Genomic DNA, 18,625 nt, shown 5'->3' with positions numbered 1-18,625 from the left:
GATTTTTTTTTTTTTTCTTTTTTTATTTAAAAAGACAAACTTTTTAAACAAAACCAAGCCTCCCACATGCTTTCTCTGAATTTATTACAGTGAAGGAAAAAGTTAATTCCAGTTGGATATTGGGTTTGAAGCTATGTGCCAGTTAGGATGCCTGTTTAATGCTATTTTATAATAAGCCACTCTTCTATCCATGAGGTAGTGAATAAGCCTGGTTTATTTACATTGTTTTTCTCTGCTTCTATTTAATGCCCTTCTCAAAGACTATTGAAAAAACTTACCTTGTGAATGTCAGTGAGAGATGCTGTGTGCAGGAAAACTTTGGGCAGCATCTGTGGTATTGCATTAAGCAGCATCGATGAGTACTCCCATGAATTGGGCTGTGATCATCAGTAGCACTAAACTGTTTGGAGGTTTACAGGTACAGGTTTGGCCCATGTCAGCTGAAAAGATCAAAAAATTCCACTCACATCGTGGCTGTTATTTGAGACATTTGGCCACTGTCTGTCTTCTTCTCTCTACATGGCACTGTTAAATCAGGCGCCTGCATTGCTTCCAAGGCATTCCCCCAAAATCAGACAATTAGTCTTCATAGTGATGAAGAGCAACCACTGTTCTGAGTGGAAAAGCTACTCCATGAGTAATGCAGTGTCAGAGTTTATTGCTTTCAATTCTTGTCATTTTCTGAGCTCCTGAGGTGCAGGAAGGCCAGAGGGGAAAAGCTGCCAGTATCAAATACTTGGAGAAAGAACATTTATATCTCAATTTTACATTCCTCAATTATATATTGTATTGGCAGGGCAACAAGTAGGCAGGCAGCTTGCCTGGCCAGTGCTTGTGCTGTTCTGGCTTCATGCTTCAGAGCTGTCAGGCTGGCACTTTTCACCACTAAATACAGCTCTAAATTAAAGACAAATGAAAATAGAAATTTTACTTCAGAGCTTGATCGTGTTGTTTTGTTCAATCCTTTTATTTGTTCAGTTGCCAAGGAAGAGCCCCCTCCCTTGGTGGGAGTATCCATCGACTTATAAACCTGTGCATTATGAGAGCATCTTTGTGTATATTTATGTATGAGATCATTACAGTTGCTGTTTTAAAGATATTCATCTCTGTAGTACATAAAACCTTTGGCAGTAAAATTGTAAATCCATGCAATGGGGTGTTAAGCACACAAATCCAATTAAATCCTTCAAACAGCTTTGAAAGCCTTCCCAGAGGGTACAGAAATGGTTATTTGTGAATCTCTTGAACTGCCTTTTATGGCAGCTTGCTGAGAGTGTCTGTGACAAGTAGTCTTCTGGGGCTTTAGTGGTGCAAGTGGTAGATTTTTTAAACCAGCAACTTAAGACTTGGTTTTACTCTTTTAACAGATCCTACACAAATGGGAGGCCTGAGTATGCTGCTTCTAGCTGGGGAACATGCACTTACTGCACAAGAGGTAAGGAGCTCTCTTCTCTCCCTTAAACACAAGCTGTCAGTTTAAAAGGCTTTTAAAAGTAATATTTGACCAGTGGGGAAGGAAGGTTAGGACGCATCTTCAGGTAACCTCAGCTGGGAATGAAGTGTGTCTTGTATCCCAACTGTGAATTTAGAGGTTGGGCACAGTTCAGTATTAACTCTGCTGATACTTGATCACACCAGTCAAGCCTGCCTCATGAAGAGACATTGTCAGAGGTAGAAGGGTTGAAATACAGTGACTGTGTTAACAAACAGGTGGTTTGCAAGCTTTTTTGGGCAAGGATTTTATATGCTTGTGCAATGCCTCACATAACTGTGGCCTTGGCACTAACAGATAAATAAATAATTTCCTACAAAGTCAGCATCACTGTATATGCATTCTGAAACCATGCAAGTGCTAACCGGTAATTGAAGTATTGCAGTCTACTCCTGTTCACTAAACCCTTAAGTCTGAAAAGAAGTTTGTAGTTCAGTTGCCATCACGAACATGTTTTACATTTTTACAAAGGAGTCTAGTAAGTGTTTGTGCATATCTCCAGTAGTGCAGAGATCTCAGGTCTTTCTTCAGATTGATTATTAATATCATCTGTTTTATAGGCAAGCTTTGAAAATTGTTCTAAAGGTGGCTTCTTTGTTGAGTATAATAAATAGTCACTGCCATAAATCTCTAGCTCTAGGAGAAAGCTCTCTTCTTGTTGTTGTTATTGGAAGGAAAAGCAATAATTAACTTAATCTATATGTGTAGTGCATTTGAGATGCATTGTTCCTGTAATGCCTAGACTCTTCAATGCTGTGCACACCAGTTTCAGCCATGGAAGTTTTTGTGGTGTGTGGGTACTGGCCTTCTGTGCTGCAGCATGAAAATAAGAAACACTAATGCAAAGTGGACGGAAAAGTGAAAAGAAATACATTATTTTGTGCTAAAATTTTACTGTCCTATATTTCTCAAACTTGTAATCTCTCAGCTTGGAGCATAGAAGCTGCTTTTATATGCTGTTAACATTTAAGTGTGAGGGAAGGTATACTGTAGTCACTGATCCTACATTTCTTTAAAAAAGATCTTTGCTATGACCTTGAGAGCTGAGGTGTCTTGATTTTACAAATGCCTCAAGTAGTATGATTTCAGATGGCAGTGTAGGAATTATAAATCTGCATGTAGGTTGAGACACATCAAAAAGCAGGTTGTGTCATTGTTTTAGTACATGGAAGTTCTTTGAATCAAAACTTTCTAATTTTGAGCAGAAGACATGCTTCCCATGTGCCTACATAATCCCCATTTTTTCTGATAGAAGTGTGCGATATGACCTGTGATTAAATATTCATTCTATGTATAAACTACACTCTACTCTTCTGGGCCTGTACTCTTCTTTTGAAACCTGACCCTCCACATCAAAGAAGCAAGCTGTGTAATCTGCTTTCCTCGTAAATGCAGAGCAAAATAATTGTCATGAATACAGCCCAGACAAAACTAGTTGGGGGATTTTTTGGCTGTTGTTAAAATCATGACGGGCCATAACTTAGCCCATACTTACTAGTGAGTTACCATATTTTATTTGTCCTGCCCTATCTGACAAGTGGTTAAGGGACAGAGCACTTTTCCAGGAAACTGCACATCTCTGATTATTTTTGAGGGTCTCCTTTGTAAAATACCTCTTCCAGATCCATCAGGGTGATTGGTATTCTTAAAGGGACCCAAATGAACAAAGTTCAGTGCTCCTCATCGCATGTTAGCAGGAGTTAGTCTCCAGCTGTGTGTCCAGGTGCTGGGAGACTTTCTCACTTTCTTTTGTGTAGCAGCCCTAGTGTGTCTTTCATTTTTTCTTTATTTTCTTATGTTTCAGTGGTGAATAGATACAGAACAAATATTTCTTAGGCATGTGTTTTCCAAATGCAGTAATGATCCTAAACGTATTTAGAGCTGAATAACTGGGCAGCTCTTCTGTCTTTCCACCCTTGGGCACAGGAGATGTAAGATAGTCATCTTTGCATGCTTTTAGGAGAATTTATGGTTGGATTTCAATGCTTATGGTCTCACATTTAAATCAAGATCTGGGAGGTTAGAACATGCTAGGAGGTAGTATGACAGGCTCAGAAAACAGCTCGAGAATTCATTGTAGAGTTAGGAAGCTGCATTCCTCTTCAGTGGAGAGGAGTCGGTTGTGTTGCATTAGAGTTGGTATCCTCTTGGGGAGAGAATTACGGTGTACTAACGTGACTGCTGAGGTATGGTTAGTGAAGAGGTTCAGAAATTGGCTTTATTGTGGAGAATGTATGTATTGTTTTTATATGCATATAAGTATATAAATACGTGTTGTACATCTGAAGCCTTGGCATTTCTATTTAAAAAAAAAGGACAGACTGTCATTTTTTAAGGAATGCTCTAAATTATATCACGTAGTCTGCATTATCATTAAAGTGTGTGAATACACTTAAAATGCATGTACACATATGTGGTTCTTAAACTGGGGATCTGCCAGACACAGGATTACCTGTCAGCATGCAGATTGACTGCTGTGCATATGTATGATTATGCAGGCTTGGGTGGCCTTGTAAGCATAGGTCTTATATAGCCTTACAATCTTAAAGTTGTTAGTGGAGGGGAGGGCAGCACTGGCACAGATTTGCTCAGGGCTTGAGAGGATGAAGGCCATTGTACTTAGAAGTCTGCTAATCCCAATGAAACGTATTCAACACCTGCTGATGTTCTGCCAAGTGTATGCTAAAGAAATGGATAGGGGTTTTTCAAGTGAGGTGTTTAATCTTCAAGTTGTCAGAAGCCCAGATGTCAGGTAACCAAGTGACCTGCCAGCAGGAGGATGGGAAGAGGCACAACAGTGATATTTACAGAATTGTTTTGAGACTTCAGTTGCAATCTCCTTATGTTGCCAGTATGTTTCTATTTTTGCAAATTTTTGCAATAGACTAGAGAGTTTCTTTTCTGATAACAGAATTCAGTGTCGGGAGGTGACTGATTTCTAGACAGCAGCTGGAGTTACTAAGCAGATTGTCAGGAGAAGCTACAGACCTTACAGGTAGTCAACAAAAGTCTTGGCTGTGCAATTCCCCCTGCATTTTGGATGCTTTCATCAGTTACACAAGACAGTGGTGTATGAGCATATTTTATTGAACACCCGAGCAGATATGCCGGACGGATCTGCTCCAGCTGCTGTGGTTGTGGCCAGGCAAAGCCTGGTCCTTGCCACAGGTTGATGGCAGCAAGGCTGAAGCTGGGTGAGCAGCGCTCCTTACTTGCCCGTTTGCCTTGCTGCACATCTCCCTTACTTGTCCGTCAGGCCCTTTCCTTGCCTTACAGCAGCACCTAGTGGACTCTGTGAAGGTTAGTGCCCAGAAATCCCGAAATCCGTAGCGTCATCCAAAGCCTGCCTGTCTAGCAGCGCTGATGCCTCGCACTAGTCAGAGTGAGGCTGTCCCAGGGGTTTTCTGCCACCCTTGTTCGGTGTGATTGTTTTAGAGCAGGTAACCCGCAGGCAAAGGAAGGCCACAGAGGTATTATCCTTGTGGTTTCCTTCTTTTTGAGAACAAAGTCTTGGCATGTCATACAGGGTCTGTGCAAAGTGTGAATCAGAAGTGAAAAATCTCTCAGTGCAGCTTGAGGTAAGATTGGGAGGAGGAAAGAGGAGAAGAAATGGGATGTTGAGGACATTTTATTAGAGCAGGAAATTAGATGTATAAAATGGCACTATTTGTGCATCTGTTCCCCTGCTTTGATCAGGTTCAACTTGGCAAAGGTTAGAAGTCCTGGAGATAATAAGTTTCCCACAGGTCAAGAATGTTTGGGGAGCAGCAGAGTAGAAGACACAAGCTTAAATTAGTGCTCTGTCAAGTAAAGGCAACAGCATTATCTTTTTAAAGAGTAGCAGGAGTTGATAGGAAAAGCATAGTGGTTCCAACCACAAAATCTCCGCTGAGTTACTGAGCCCCAGCAATCTGTCCTCTGCACACAAAACTGTAGAAAACTGGGCTTCACGCCTCCCTCAGCAAGTGGTTCTTGTACCGCCAGGTGTACAAGCTGTGCCCAGCCCCCAGCACATGCCCTCTGAGGCAGCAAGAAGGCTCATCCTGAGTGTCTGACAGCGCTTGTGTTGTGGGGGCTGAGCCGGGATAGCCCCTCTTGGAAGGGCATTGCCGCTCCAGCATGGTGCTCTGGGGCTCAGTGGCTCAATGGCTCTGAACTCAGAGCTGTTTTGTGCCTTGCCAGCTCAGGCTTGTGCTGACACAACCATGTGGATGTGGCCCTAGATCGGCAAGGGAGCTGGCAAGCTGCGGTCTCTTTCTGGCAGGTGGGCAGAGTTCAGGTATGCACGGCCCTGATTTGGGGGCAGGGAGCTTCCACATGGCTTCTCTAAGCAAAGCAGTGCCCTTTTCTGTGCTGCATTGGAAATGCTCCACTTACAAACTTCTGCAATAGACACTGCAAACTAAGCTGTATAAGGCAGCTGGTTGAACTGCAGAAAATTTAAGTTAGATGGGAAACCAAGTCCAAATTTTCGTTATTCCTTTAAGAATCCCACCAGTGCGGTGGCCTAAAATAACTAAATGAGTGCTCAGACATGCAAGCAGCAACCCTCAGATACTCTTCATTTCTTCAGAGTCCCAGACGTTCAGAGATGGGTCACTCAACAGCAGCAAGATGCTTTTCCCGTACAGTCCAGAATACTGCTGAGACACAGACATCTTAAACAGACTGTGCAGAAAGAAGATGAAAGTCAGTAATAAACATTATATCAATGAAAACAGTAGCACAACCTAGGCAAAAAAATGCAAAAGATAGACATTAAAAATACATTCTTTGTGGCCCTTTGGGTTGCTGTACTCCCATGGCCCACTGATAAAACATCCTGCTCAGTGTTTAATAAATACAGGGGAAATACAGATGGCAGGAGTCACTGTTGCTGCTCAGTTTTATGGCAGGGAAGAAACAAGTTTGTTTGTGTATGTAAGCAAATTGTCATGTTCCCCTTGGCCTGTGGGTTGCTACACTTGGATTTAGTGTTTCCAGGGGAGCATGGGTAGCAGATTCCTGAAACCAAATGCTGCTGTTGCTATTGCAGTGCTTCAGGATCTCAGACAAACCAGCAGCAGGGCAAGCTGCACATGCTGGAGGCCTGTGTGTGTTGTGGGGCTTTGTGCTTACTAACAACAGGTGCAGTCAGTAGCTAAATATTAGGTGTGCTTTCACCAATAAAAGCTGTTGATATACTTGTTTAGGTAATGTATAAGAAAAAGCCCCACATTTATTTTTTAATCTTTTAAATAAACTGAAAATTCAAGGGGAAAAAAGTTGTTGGGGAAAAAATTTCCATCCGGTTACTTCTTCGAAAATCTTACAAATCCTCCTTCCTTTTTTTCTGTTTCTTACTAGCCATGTTACATACCTTATTTTATACTAACAGTACCCCAGTTTCCTAGGAGTGACACATGTAAATCTTTTACACTCAAATGTGACACTTAATGAATGTATCATATTTGATAGAATTCCTTTACAGAATAACGCTTGATTAGCACATTTCTGGCTAATAAGAATACCATGGGTAAGATCTGTGTTAATTCAAATAAGGCTTTTGGTTTTGAACAATCCTTACTTGTATTTTGTTTTCAGGTATAATGACTTTCTTGCACTGCTTCTCAAAAGCACCCCTAAAATGTATGTTTAGGTACATGTTTTGAGAAACTTTAGGCTTGTGCTACCCTTATCTACTCATTTTCATGCTGTTACGATTGGAGATTATTTTTCTAGTAAGTATTCGTGTCAGCAACTGTCTCAAAATTTCTTTCAACCTTCTAAGTAATCTTACTCAGAATGATTGCACAAAATACAGATATAGCAGTGTTGATAGCATCACCAAGACTAGATACTTACGTGCACAGTCCAGTATAATCCGTTGAGTATTCTGTTGCATAAAGCTATTCTGACAAGTTCAGAATTATAAAAGGAGAAAAAAAAAACTGGTATTTTTGTGGTCTGTCTTCTAAGACAGTTTTCAAATGCATTAAAATGGGTACTAAACTGTGTTTTCATCTATAAATATGATTTAATTTTTCCAGGACTCTGAAATATTAGCTTGTCCTTCTTCTCTTAAATGGTTTGTTTTGCTCACTGTTATTTTTAGCTTGAGAGAACCACCTTTGAGGTCTTACTCTGCACACTCCTTTTTTCAGGTTTCCTCCAGTACTTGCCAGTCTGATGCAGCTAATTCTACAGAAGCCTGTCAGAAGTCGTCATTGTTTCAGTTCGCAGAGGTGAGTTTCTTTAAAAAAGATTTTCTTTCCAAGTGTTTCCTTTTAAGAAGCATCTGATGTCTGGCTGAAAGAAAAATCAAATGTCTTTAACTAAAATTGATACTTTTATTCGTTCCCTCATTTTTGGGTTTATGCTGTTGAATCATTTATCAGTTTGGTCAGACTTGAAGTGCAGGAGAGTGTGTTTAGTACCATGGTGGAAACCCAAGTGCAATAATGGAGCTGTGGTTTAAGCTGTAATTTGGAGATACGTCATTCCTGCACTTAGTTTTAAACTAGAGCCTTATTAACTAAGGTTTTAATGTGTATTTGGATGTTACATTATGTTTCTAATCTGCTGTGGCTGCTTTGTCAAAAATAATTGTAGTTCTTAAATTTCCAAAATTTTCTTCTATAACCACCAAACAGCTCCATGCAACTGTGCTTTAACTTTGCAATGTACAATACTTTTGTCAACATACTCCAGTTATTGCCAGAAGTGCAACTGTGGTGTGTGTTGTTGTTCTTTTCTTTGAAGTATACGGTTTCATCCAAGTCTTAATGGGTTTCATTGATATAAAATGATAAAAATGAGATTGCAAGGAACTCTGGCCCTCTGCAAGCATCACTTGTTTGTTGGTATTGTTCCAACTTCTGAAATAGTCATAATAATGACACAGAAATATTTAGTTGTATAGACATTGATTTTACAGGACACTGGGTAATTTTTAAGTAAGTGTATATGGAAAAAAATTTTGTCATAGTGGGGGTTATTTATTACCTGTATTCACACCAGCTGTGAATCTGACTTGTGTGTCTTTAATACCCATTGCCTTGTGCACCCTCATATTCCGCCTTCAAACATCATCACTTCTGGAGCAGATACACTGCAATCCTAGCACACAGAAGATGGGACCTTTTTTTCAGTTAGTTTGTTTTAACATCAGTGCACAAGCCCTTGAGTTGCAGCTTAAGATCCGAGTCCTTCAAATGTATTAGAAATAAATTGGAGCACTGATTCTTTATTTCTGATGAAAGTTAATGGCCAGAGTGAAGTAGATAACCTGTAATTAGGCTCTAAAACAGCCTGCTGGCTTTTCTTGTTAGGAAGAGGAAATGCCTGGTGTGCCAGCTATGAAAAGGAATACTTAGAGGCTTCTTAGAATTGGTTAATTCCAGTATCACTTATGACACTTCTGTGGTAATGACTCAACGTCCATCTTCCCGTATTTCTGAGATGCTTCTGTGTGCTTACGCTGTCAGTAGAGCAATGTCTTATATTGTATAGTTCCTCCTGATAATGGTCTGTTTCCTGAATTTCACTGCTGAATCTTTTAAAGTGTAAGACAAATACCAGCTCACCTAATTGTTTCAGTTCATTTTACAGTGCTGAAGGAGGGAAGTACCAGACCCATGTGATAGTAGGCAGGAACTGTGTGCTGCCAGATATGCCCTTGCTAAGGGCTTCTGACCTCTGGCTTTTCCTTACCCATTGAAGAAAAATTTCAGTGGGCACCAGGAAACAAGCTCACCAGCACTGCTAAAACATGTGGTTTAGAAGTAGCTTACTGATGATCAGTAATTAGAAATGCAAATTAGCTAGTCTTATTTTTCGAGGATGTTAAACAGCCTGTAGTAAGGGTGCACCTAACGAGCGCATGGTAGGTATGTGTGTCAGTGGCAAAATAATTGGTACTTGGATTGAAGTTTAACATTAATCAGAGGTGTCATTTGCAACTAAACTAATTGACACAAGTTAAAAAGTATGAAATGCAGCTACCTTAGTGTCTGGGATAGATCTGGTATCTCAAAATGCCTGCACACATTGTGTTGCTGTCCACACTTACCTTCTGTGCTAAGCAGCAATTTGTGCTCTATCATCACCACCATCCTGCAGTCTCAGGTCTTCCACTGTACTGTGAAATACAATACAGTGTTAAGTATTCGTTGCTAACCCTTCTTTGACGTATCAGCAGGCAAATAAAAGCCATTCAAAAAAAACCTGTTTTGTTGATCCTAGGAAAGATTTTCCTTGTGAAAAGTAATTCAAGATTACCATTTCACAGATCACTTGTTTATCTGTTTCCTGGAAAGCAGATACTGTTTGTTCTAAGGGTGTGTTGGGACTCGTTTGCATACTCTGGGGTACCAGGAGTCTGTTTATGACAGATTATAAATTTAGCATGTTGAAGTGTGATACTGAAACTGAAGAGTTAGGTAATACGAGCATAATTGTTTTCCTGACAGATCTCTTCAAACACATCACAGCCTGGAGTCCTGGGGGCAGTAAAACAAACGGAGGAGTCTGCATTGTTTCAGTTTGCTGAGGTATAATGGCTGAATGTGGTGGGGGGAGGATGGGAGGAAGCAGGGAACCGGTAAGAGTTGTCACTGAATGGCTAAGCACCCTGTCTTATCAGGGATTCCCATCAGGAGATGTGTATCTTCATGACAGCATTGTGTTAGGAAACCCACGGGGTGAACAATCAGTGATTGGATAAGATGTTGGCCAGTTCTACCAGCTGTAGCATATATGAGGTACTGAACTTGTGAACACTATTGAGCCTTCCATACCCAAAGGATCACTGCAGACTGATTATGCAAATGGCCTTTTAATTTACGTCTAGGAAAACAACAATTAAAAGACGTTCTGAAATGACACTGTGCACTGCCTGTGGAAGAGGCTGCAGCAGTGCAGAATGCTGAGTGCCCTAGGGGCAGGAATCATTTGAAGAATCCTTGCAGGTCAAAGGAAGCTTATCACAACAGCTACAAGGATATTTAACAGCATCGTTAGGTGGTGACTTATCAAACCTATCAATTACCCATAAGTATGTAACCTGTCTGCCTTCCTCCACATATTGAAGATTTGGAGTTTATTAAATGCTGCTTTTAAGAATTTCTTCTCCCATGTGATGAATGTGCGTGCCTCTGTGAATTGATTTTCTACACAATATACCTTTCGTGCCCATTTGGGGGAGTCTGATACTGCTTTGCAGAATCAGCTATGCCACAGGTGCATTTTTTGTGTGTCTGAAAAGGCTGGGATTGGAGCTGGTGCTATTGCAGAGAAGCATAATGGAATTAAAAGATACCCTCTTTGTTATTCTGGGTGTTTACAGAGGTTTGGCTACATACCTCACACTTCGTTCTGTTAAATTTTGAGCTAGTTGTCTACTGTGTGTTTTTAGCTTGGCTAGAATGGGCCTTGGTGTTTTCCTTAGGAGGGCCAAGGAAGAAAAATCAATTTACTGATTCTGGTGCCAGAAAATATCTGACTACAAACACCCCTATAAAAGATACAGTAGAGTTAATATCACTAATCATGAAAGTGTTTTCATATGTACCACATTTTTGAAAGTTAGAAGTTAATTTGCAAAGTTCTTTTGAGAAAATAAGTAGAATTGAGCAGGATAAAACTAGGTGCTGGAGCCAAACTTTTAAACCAAGTTAAAATATACAAACTGGGGAACGTTTCTTGTTAATTTTTTTGCAAAGTACTGGAATAATACTGCAAGTGAATCTGCTAACTTAGTGTAAAAAATCTCAGTCATTCTGGATATCTGTAGAGTTGAACAGAGCACGTATTGCATCCTAGTACAACATTCTTAAATTGTCACATAAAACCCAGTTTAGCCATACTCAGAATTTCACAGAACCTAAAATCACTTCCTCTTCTAGTTGAACAAACAAAATGACAAACTTGAAAATTGTCATACGGATGTGACAGTGCATTGAGTTGCATTTCCACTATGCTGAGTGAGCTCATTTGGCACATTGGAGTGCACATATGAATCATCAAATGTTAGGCAGAAGAGGTGCTTAGAAAGTTAATTAGGATTTGCTGAGGACAGTTTTAGAGTCAGGGTTAATCTCCTTTTATTGTAAAAATATTTAAATGTGTGTGCAGTCTGGAGGGGTTGGTTTTGTTCTGGGGCTGGAAATAGGGGACAAATCTAGAAAGGAGGGAAAAAAACCCAAAATTTAAAAATCCCACCTTGCTGGCCATGGTTATTCTTCCTGTGAAACCTTAATGACAGTGATGAACATCATTTGTCTATAACAGTAGAGAAATGGCATTTTTCTGAGCTTACAGCCTGATGATTTAATTTAGGTTGTACAGGGAAAGTATTGAGCACGTTACAGAACCTCTTTAAGCTTTCTCCTCTGCTATTAAAGCTGCTTGTGCTCTTTCAGCTATAAGGGCTTTCATTTGCACAGGCTGTCTTTGTCAAATTTGGCAAATGTCCTATTCCTTTACTGTGCCACTTGCTGCGTCCTGTCTATATGAACACGTTACTGCATTTAGAGAGCTAAATTATGGCAAGCAATTTGCAGTGGGCTGCTGTCAGCAATGTACAGTGCTACAAAAGAAAAAAGAGAGGGAGAGAAAGTAGTTATTTTACCGGTAGCCAAGTAGACCTGTGAAGAAATGTGAAGTGTGCTCTGGTCTTATGTGCCTGGAGACTTCTGGCAGCCATCCCAGCTCAGTTTTGGTTCTGGCTGGGTGTTCCTCATATGTTGCCTTTCTCTTCACCGCCTTTGCAGCAGGGTGAGTAAGAGTGCCTCTTTGTGAAGACAGCGATCCCATTGAGTAGGTTTGTCATTTAAAACAGACACCTTTACCCCAGGAGTACAAGTGCCCTGTCACTCAGAAGCAGCTAGTTATGTGTAGCGTAGCATGGGATTTTTTTGTCCTTACAGCCTCAGTTAGTCTTTCATCGGGTTGTATATCCCAAGTGCTCTAGTTGTCAATTAAAGCTGCTCAGGGTATGGCTAATGAGGCCTGCCCAGTGACTTGCCACAACAGATGATGAAAATCCTGGGAGCAAGACCTCCTTTGGTCCTGTGGGTGCGCAGGCAAGTGCCTTGGAGGTCTTCAAAGATGATGTGATGTCCTCCTAAGAGTTTTTTGAAATTTGGGTTGTTGTCAAGTTACGCTTTTGGCTGCTCTGACCTTGCAAGTACTTGGCCGTACTTTTGTCTTTCTCATTTGAACCTTTATGGAAAGGCATTCTGTAGGCTGTGATTTCTGAGCAGTGGGCCATGTTCCTTAGGGCGGTGGCTGTTTGCAGGCTGTCTGCTCACAGGGGCTGGTTGCTGTCCCCTTCCTTGCCATGAGAGGGAAGCAGAGCAGATGGGACCCCTTTGTCTCTTGGTCTTACTGCATGTGTGTTTGGCAAACTTGAACAGATGATGGTGATTGCTTCCTTGAGAGGAAAGAAGAGTGCCTCTTGGATTTACTTACCTAAACTCTTACTCATTATTAAAGAAAAGGCTTCTGGGGTATGGAAGCAAAAGAATTGCTAGTTCAACCATCTTAAAAATAAAACAAATCCAAAATCACCAAACTCTGCTTTCAGCAGCTTTTCTAAATTTTTTTCTCTTGGTGATTTAATTAACAAAAACCCCAAAAACAGTCACGTGTAGTAGGCAACAAGGGGGAATTTTTTTGCTAGTCCAGCATGCTGTTATCATTTAAGGAAAAAAAAAAAAAGCATGCCTGAGGATGATTTTGTCCCTGCTGCATTCTCACCTACTCACTTTGAGAAGGTTTGCTCTCTGTTTATTTCTGTGCAGAACAGGAAGTTTGAATCCAAAACTTTTGGTCAAAATGCCTTGAAATTGGGAGTGTAAGAACTAGTGAGTGTTTTGTCTTCTAGCTTTCCCATTTGTAAAGCTGTAATCTTCCCAGGTAAAGGCAAAGGTACTTGCTGTTTACCCACATACTGAAATTATTAAATGTTTGTGTTGAAATGAAATGCCTGTTCTAGGAGGAAGATGAAAAAGTTAGTACCATGCTTCTTTTGCAAACTGAAATGTAATAAGGTAGCTAAAATCCCACCTGTATTTTAATAAAAGATCCTAATGATCCTCCAGTTAAACCTCTGCATAAGTAAGGGGCTGTTTGTGGCTGTAGTACTGAAGGTTCTGATTTTTCTAATTAAGGCTAGAAGATGTTCTTAAAACAGGGAATGGGATCTGTAATCTCACTGAGAGCTGATTGATCAGCCATTCTTTCCTTCTGATACTTGGCCAGCAACTTCATCAGAATGAGTTACACATTTGTGTCGCTTGCTGTTTGTTTTCTTAACTCTTAAAATATTTTTTTTCTGATGTGAAATGTTAGCTTTCTCTCTTTCTACTAGTACTACAAAGATCTCACATTTTATTAGGAGCACCTATTGTCTTGTCAGAATTCCTTTACTCTTTCCTCACTTTGTGCATCAGGAGGCAAGATACGCCTGTATGTTCTCAAGTTATAATTCAGGTTGTGGGGGTGTTGTTCTATCCTTTTTCTGCCATTCATAATGTGCTGAAAAAAAATAATTGAGATGAACATTTGTTATGATAGAAAGATAAAAATGTTGAGACCATCTTCCTGCAAAGTGCAGTGTACAAGATCACTTAGTCAAGTGGGTTCCTGAGCAGGTTCACTGAACTGTCTCAAAGCAAAACTAGGATGTTGAAATACTTTAGTTTAATATTAAAAATTATTGTTAGTGCACGTTTGAGTATTTTAAATAGCTTTAAGTGAAATGGATGTCCTGGATTTTGTTGGAGGGGGATGTGGTGGGGAGTGTAATAAATTGTTTGACAGGTAATTGAAAGGTAAATTCTTCAGATAACCTAGTTCAAAAGAAAGCATTAAATACAAGGAGAAGGGCAAACGTGATGATTTTTGCATCTGAAAGATCATAGAACCATAGAATGGTTTGATTTGGAAGGGACCTTAAAGCTCATCTCGTTCCAACCCCTCTGCCATGGGCAGGGACGCCTTCCACTCGATGAGTTTTCTCAAAGCCCCATCCAGCCTGTCCCTGAACACTTCCAGGGTTGGGGCATCTCTGGGCCACCTGTTCCAGTGCCTCACCACCCTCTGAGTTAAGAGTTTTTCTTAATATCTGCTGTAAAACTGCCCGCTTTCAGCTTAAACCATTGCCCTTGTCCTGTCACTACCTGCCCAGTCATGGTCCTTAGTGGTTTTTTTTTTTTTTTGTGGTGAGGGAGATACCACAGGAACACTGGTGATTTTGCCCCAAGACTTTTCAAGGCTTCCAGATCGAATACTACCATGTAATGCCATGCCAAAAAAAAAATCATATATCAGAAATAATAATCCTTGCATTTCTGAATTCATAGTGCTGCACTGGGAAGCAGGTCTGAAAAAATTTGGCTGTAAAGGCAATTCCCTAAAGTGGTAATGGTAGTTACTTACTCATCACAGGTGCTGGCACACCAGCAGCTCTTTGGGAGGCTAGATTTGATCTCCAAACATATTTCCTTTTTTATGACTAAAGAAAGTGAAACAAGAACTGCCTGTGAGGACAGATGGTCCTCTTCTATATCTAATTAATGAGAAATATTGCCCAGGCTTTTCTTAATTTTATTTAACCTTAACAACTAATAGTGCGTATTTTTAAGCAAAGGTATGATTTGTTCACTTGGTCATACAAAACAGACATAAAACACACGGCATGATAGAATATTAGCTGTGGACAGTACAATCATAGAGTATCCATGAGCATAATTTAAGGAAGGAATGTTGTATTTGCTTGTAGTCTCCTGTTTTCTACGTATCTGTTAAGTGTTTCTTGGGTGGGGTTGCCTATCTGAAGAAGGGCCTTTTGCCAGAAAGAACTAAAAGTAACTGATTTAACTAACCCTTATTTTCCATTCTTTTTCTCCCTTCCTTTCTGTCTTTCCTGTGTGCCACTGAAATATTTTCTCCTCTGTTCATTTGTAACCTAGATCTCATCAAATACTTCCCAGTTGCCAAGTCCTGAGCCAGTAAAGCACTGTGGGAAGTCGGCACTCTTCCAGTTGGCAGAGGTAAAGTTATACTCAGTAGTGTCACAAGGGGAAGATGTGTATAACTTTCTCACCAAAACAGTATGAATTGTTTAAGGTTTGGTCTAGTATCAAATTTGGTATTCCCAGAAACACAGATTAGTAAATAATGTAATATCAAGAAAAGTAGGCAGTGGCTGTGGTCCCAGGGACCTAGTCTTTTAAACACTTGTGAATGTGTATATTTTCTTAAAGACAGCACAGAAAGTTACACTTCTTTTTAGGAAAATTAGCTTTATAACTATAATAAAAACAGTGCTCAGGACAATAGCAAAGACAGGAGATAACAGTATTCTTCTTAATGAGGAGCTGGACACCAGGATTTGAAAAATAAAGCTTTCATTATAATGATTGGAAGGGGCATTGCTTAATCAGGGACTGAGAATAGGAAAAGTAGACTTTGAGGTCATCAGGAATCTATATGAAGAGTTGGAAGTTGATGCAGTATATTAAATTCTGAAATTGGCAGCTGTCAGCAGTAATCAAGAATGCTGGGTCACGTTTCCCCAAAGTCTTAGAAATTTTCTGTGAGTCTTAAATACAACCTTGTAGAGGTCTCCTCTTCGATATGGATGATTCACTCAAAAATCTTTGAGGTTTGATGTGCAAATACTATTCTTTGTGATGATTGAAAGAGGAAGATACATGCTGTATTCCAGATAAATAAGGGACTATGCTAGCACATTACTTCTACACTTTTTTTGCTTGGTTGTTGTTGTGGTGTTTTAGATTTTTATTTCAAATTCACATCCTATTTCAGTAAGGAAAATGGTTCTCTGTATCCTGTGTATTTGCAGCCAGCCCTATATTCTTGCTGGTGAGGTCAGTCCCTCTCAGGAAAAAGGCAGAGACTGGAAGCATTGAAATGAAAATATTTCATGTCTTGTTCTATGGATACTCTTGCAAGACTGTGGCTTTATAGGAACTTACATGAGTGGAAGAAAATCTGCCTTACTGTACAGGCAGTCTCTGGCAGTGGTAGAGTTTGTGGCTCTGTGCTCTATTGCCAGCAGCGCCTGTGCAAGGGTGATTACACCTAACTGTGATCAGTGATCCATAAGGTTATTTGGCTGTTGCAGCTCTGGGACAGCAGAAGGGTATGTAGTGCTTACTCAGGGACACCAGAAGTTTTTAACATGGCCTCTAACAGGACAGCAGCAGTCTGAGTAGTGCTGTTCTGGAGTAAGGCTGTTGTCGAGTGCAGCCTGAGTTTTAGAAGTCAGCATTAGAAGTTGTGATGTGACTGTGAAGCTTGTGAAGCCCTAATTTAGTGGAAGGACAGATGCTTGTCCACAGGAGTGCACAGTTTGTACTGCAGGTGGCAGAAAAAGTGAAGCTAAGTCTGGCAGCATGACATGGTATCTTAGACAGGTTCTGTAATTTCTCAGTGATTGCTTGGATGGATTCTTGCAAGCCTAATTTAATCCACAAAATGGATGTTAAAGGCTCTGATTCAAAGAGGGAAAAACACAGCAGATGTGCTACGCACATCCTCCATGTCTCTAGGTCTTGTAGCACATCAGTGCTTACTGATTTTTTTCTTCTTTTTTTCCCCAGTTTTGGAGAACTCTAATTTTGTATTGCGGTTGGATAAATTATATGTGGGAGGTTCAGCTTAAGTTTTCAGATAGCAGTTCAGGATCTGGTTTGGAGCATCCCAAATAAACCATGTTCATAATCACCTCGAGGGTGTCTTAGGTTTGCAAATGGATTTGGCAGAGAGCTGTGCTATGCTGCTGTAACTCCCAAGCTGCAGATGCTGTGCACGGGAGGGGATTGGACTACTGTTTCCATGCTGCTGGCATGGCAAGCGTCTGGTGCATGGGAGCCTGTCTTCTTCATCATGCCACACTGCTCTGCTCCTCCTTCATCTCTTTGCTGTGTGGATTAACCAATTTTATCTTCTTCCCCCCCCCCTTCCCTATCCCTTCATTTTTGATATTTCACAGTATTTCACAGATGGTGATCAAAATAAAATGCAGAAGGGGGGTTAAATTATTTTCTAAAAATTCTGAGGATTTCTGTGTTTCTGCGAATGGTTGGAGCAGCCACTCTGCATTCTGAAGCCTGGGAGGCTGTTGGTGTTCAGCTCTGCTGAGTCTCTTGCTCTGTCTTTAGCCTTTAGTGCGGAGGCATGAGAGTGAAGGGAGGCAGTGCGGGGGTGCAGCATCACCTCACTGAGGCAAGGAGGCCACAGCACTAACAGCACTTGGCTGTAAGCAGCATGTGGAGGCTTGAGCTCTAATGGTCAGAGCTTGGGAGATGCTGTGAAGAGCTGCACCTTCCAGGAGATGTAGAGACAGTGTTGTTTTTTTTGTTTATTTCTTTTACGGCAGTGATAGGCCAAATTCTGCGGTCAACTTTGTAGGCCTGTGTCAATTGAGAGCAATGAAAACTGAGTTTGTGGGGATAGGGAGAGCCAAAAGGGTGTAAATACATTACTTAGTTCCCCAGTCCCTTATAACCTGACTTTCTTATGGAGGCTAAAGAAGGAGGTATAAAAAACCCACAAGCCTGGTCAGAGATGATGGGATATGTCATTAAAAATAGACCATTTTCTTCATACTAGTGGCCAATCCTGATACTTGAAATTTGTTTAGAAAAATGCAAGGTGCATTTCTTTGCACCTAGCTCAAAACTGATACAAAACACTCTAAAGTACTGAAGAGTATCAAGGCCTGATACTGGAAAATGATTCTGGAGGATAATCATCTACACGCTTCCATGACAGCCTCCTTTTACTTGAGGAGTACTAAAGATTACCAAAGACTTGAGGGCTCCTACTTAACTTTGGGTTCATAGCATCTCTTTTATAAGAGTCCTCTAGGACATCAACAGGCAATGCCATAGCCTGAAAGGAATAGCCTCCTTAACCTATGATAACTAAATAAAATATTTTTGGAATTGGATAATAAATAAAATAGCCTCCTTAACCTATGATAACTAAATAAAATATTTTTGGAAAAAAATTTTGGAATCCGATGTCCTACTGAGCCTTCAAAAACACCACCAGCTTGGTTGCATGCTGGTGTAAATTGTTGCTTAGCTGCTGGGGTCTGTTCTGTGTGAGAGAGCATGT

General features: G+C 40.5%; 1 protein-coding gene across 20 annotated transcripts in view; it reads left to right on the top strand.

Annotated features, from left to right (window-relative positions):
* BBX (BBX high mobility group box domain containing) overlaps positions 1 to 18,625 on the top strand; it is a 153,251-nt gene that overhangs the window by 90,696 nt on the left and 43,930 nt on the right. For 16 of the 20 annotated variants that reach the window (XM_042031611.1, XM_042031609.1, XM_042031617.1 and 13 more), the window contains 4 exons: positions 1,368 to 1,435; positions 7,636 to 7,716; positions 9,943 to 10,023; positions 15,448 to 15,528. In XM_042031611.1, the coding sequence (XP_041887545.1) occupies positions 1,368 to 1,435; positions 7,636 to 7,716; positions 9,943 to 10,023; positions 15,448 to 15,528 (311 nt within the window). The remainder of the gene's footprint in view (positions 1 to 1,367; positions 1,436 to 7,635; positions 7,717 to 9,942; positions 10,024 to 15,447; positions 15,529 to 18,625) is intronic. The other 4 variants (XM_042031606.1, XM_042031601.1, XM_042031600.1 and 1 more) reach the window with 3 other exon arrangements.

This window comes from Corvus kubaryi, unplaced genomic scaffold (assembly GCF_017639235.1).
Source record: "Corvus kubaryi isolate FWS band 111438036 unplaced genomic scaffold, C.kubaryi_AGA036_p1.0 37341, whole genome shotgun sequence".
NCBI lineage: Eukaryota > Metazoa > Chordata > Aves > Passeriformes > Corvidae > Corvus > Corvus kubaryi.
The sequence above is the reverse complement of the archived record's forward strand: the minus strand, read 5'-3'. Positions and strand labels throughout refer to the sequence as shown.